The sequence below is a fragment of the Apteryx rowi genome, unplaced genomic scaffold, assembly GCF_003343035.1.
Source record: "Apteryx rowi isolate R43461 unplaced genomic scaffold, aptRow1 scaffold_1113, whole genome shotgun sequence".
In the NCBI taxonomy this organism is placed as follows: Eukaryota; Metazoa; Chordata; class Aves; order Apterygiformes; family Apterygidae; genus Apteryx; species Apteryx rowi.
In genome coordinates, this window is record NW_020447324.1 from 76362 (window position 1) to 78939 (window position 2578).

At 70.0% G+C, this 2578-nt stretch overlaps 1 protein-coding gene across 1 annotated transcript in view; it reads right to left on the reverse strand.

Annotated features, from left to right (window-relative positions):
- Nucleotides 1–1152, reverse strand: part of MEGF8 (multiple EGF like domains 8) — a 28999-nt gene extending 27847 nt beyond the window's left edge. The window contains 2 exon segments of the mRNA XM_026077360.1: nt 160–323; nt 963–1152. Coding sequence (XP_025933145.1) covers nt 160–323; nt 963–1152 — 354 coding nt within the window.
- Nucleotides 1153–2578: the final 1426 nt, after the last annotated feature.

The following is a 2578-nucleotide window of genomic DNA, read 5'->3' on the forward strand; positions in this document are numbered from 1 at the left end:
GCTGCTCCTCCTGCACCCCACAACCACACCCTGGTTGCAGCTGCAACCCCAGCTCCCTCTGCACCCCACAACTACCCCCCTGCTGCAGCTGCACCACCTGCACCCCACAACCACTGCATGGCCGCAGCTGCCCCCCCCGGCACCCCGCGGCCCCCGCACCTTGCCCGAGGTGGCCTCGAGGGGGGCGGGCAGGGTGCTCCCACTGAGGCTGGCGAGCAGGGGGCTGCRGGGAGAGTCCCCATCGTAGACGAAGAGGTAGTCGTAGGTGCACTCCGTGTCCATGAAGGTGAAGGTGAGGAGCACCCGGTGCCGTGGGCTGGGCGCTGGGGGCCGCTGGACGTCAGGGGGGGCCCCAACCCCCCCCAGCCCCAGCCCTGCGGGGTCCCAGCTGTGCCCCATCCCAGGCCACCGTGACACCTTGCCATCGTCCCCCCCCGACCCGCGAGGACCTGGGGATGGTGCAGCCCTGGAGTGACTGGGGAGGGACTGGGGGCAATGCGGGGGGGACTGGGGAGGGCCTTGGGGGGCCCCAGAGGTACTGGGGTGCCCATGGGGTGACTATAGGGGCACATGGGGATCCCAGCATGCCCCAGGGGTGTTGGGGTGTCTCTGGGGGGGCTATAGGGGAACTGGGGGACCCTGGGGGACCCCAAGGGAACTGGGGTGTCTCTGGGGAGCACAGTGGGGATACTGGGAGGATCCTGGGGGAGGCTATAGGGCTGCTGGGGTGTCTCGGGGGGGCTAGAGGGGTGCTGGGGGAAGCCAACGTGCCCCAGGGGTATTGGGGTGACCCTAGGGAGTGCAATAGAGGTACTAGGGGGACCCTGGGGGAGGCTATAGGGTGCTGGGGTGTCTCTAGCAGGGGCTATAGGGGCACGATGGGACCCCGGTGTGCTCCAGGGGTATTGGGGTGTCTCCGGGGGGCCGTGGGAGCCCCCGGGGGTGCCCCGTCCCCGCGTCACCTTCRATGAGCCACTCGCAGTTGCCGTTGACAGAGTAGTTGCCGGGGCCATCGCTGACGTAGCCGGCAAGGCCGCGCAGCACCCGCCGCTGTCCCTTGCAGTCGCCGGCGCCGGCCCCGCACACCCCGCTCAGCGCCAGCGCCAGCGCCAGCAGTGCCCGGGGGCCCCGGGGCGCCAGGGGGGCCGCCATGGCCGGGGGGCCGGGGGGGCTCAGCGCAGGGGCAGCTCCATGCCCGCCTGTGAGGGCAGCAGGGTGAGCGCTGCGCAGCTGCCAGCCCCACGCGTGCCCCACGGGGCCCTCCCTGCCAGCCCCATGGAGAGCCCCTGGCCCTTAAGGGCCTGCTAACCCCATAGGGAGCCCCATAAGGACCCCCTGCCCCACAGGGATGTGCTAACCCCATAGGGACTCCCATAGGGAGCCCCTGCCCCATAAGGGCCTCCTAACCCCACAGGGATCCCCATAAGGATTCCCTGCCCCATAGGGATGTGCTAACCACATAGGGACCCTCATAAGGATTCCTTGCCCCATAGGGGCCTACTAACACCATAAGGACCCCATAGCAAATCCCTGCCCCACAGGGGCCTGCTAACCCCATAGGGACCCCCAGAAGGACCCCCTGCCCCATAGGGATTTGCTAACCACATAGGGACTCCCACAGGGAGCCCCTGCCCCATAGGGGCCTACTAACCCTATAGGGACCCCATAGGGACCCCCTGCCCCTCAGGGAGCCATAGAGACCTCACACACATCCCATAAGGGCCTTCTGACCACACAGGGACCCCACAAGGACCCCTTGCCCCATAGGTGCCTGCTAACCCCATAAGGGACCCCCACAGGGAGGATAAGATCCTCTGTGGGGGGGCTATAGGGCCCCCCACACCCTCCACACAGATCTCTAGGGTGTCTACAGCATGCAGGGACCTACACAGGGGGCCCATAGGGACCTGCAGGCGCCGCCAGACCCCCCTAGAGACCCCGATACGAGCCCATAGGGGCCCACGGGAGGCCTACAGGGTCCATAGGTGCCTGCCGGGGTCTATAGGGGCTGCTCGGGGCCCGGCAGGGGTCCAGACGGGCTGGGGGGGGCTGGAGGGGGTCCAGGGCCGGCGGGGGGGGGATGCGGGGTCCCGCCGGCCGCTGTAGGGCCCCTATGGATCCCCTATAGATCCCCTGTGGGTCTCCTCCCCCCTCACCCGCTCGCAGCGGCTCCTCAGGGCGGAGGCGGAGTCCCGGTCCCGGAGCAGTGAGACGAGGGGCCAGAGCGGAGGGGGGGGGCGGGGCGAGAGCGGCGCGCTGGGGGAGCGGAGCAGCGAGGCTTGGTGCGGGCCTAGAGCGGCGCCCTGGAGGAACGAGAGGGCTAGCTGGGCCCGGGGTGGGCTGTGCCACAGGGACGGAGGCTAGAGCAGAGCCTCCTCGGAGGACCTGGCGCGTCACGGCGGCCGGAGCGGCCCGCGCGGCGAAGAGAGCGGGGCTAGCGCGCCCCTAGCGGTGGCGGATCAGCGAGAGGAGGTCGCCGAGCGGCCCAGTCCACCGCCGCACCAACGAGCGGAGCGACCAGAGCGGCCTGTGCTGGCCACAGAGCCGCCGCGGCGGGGAGGAGCAACTGCAGCCCCCG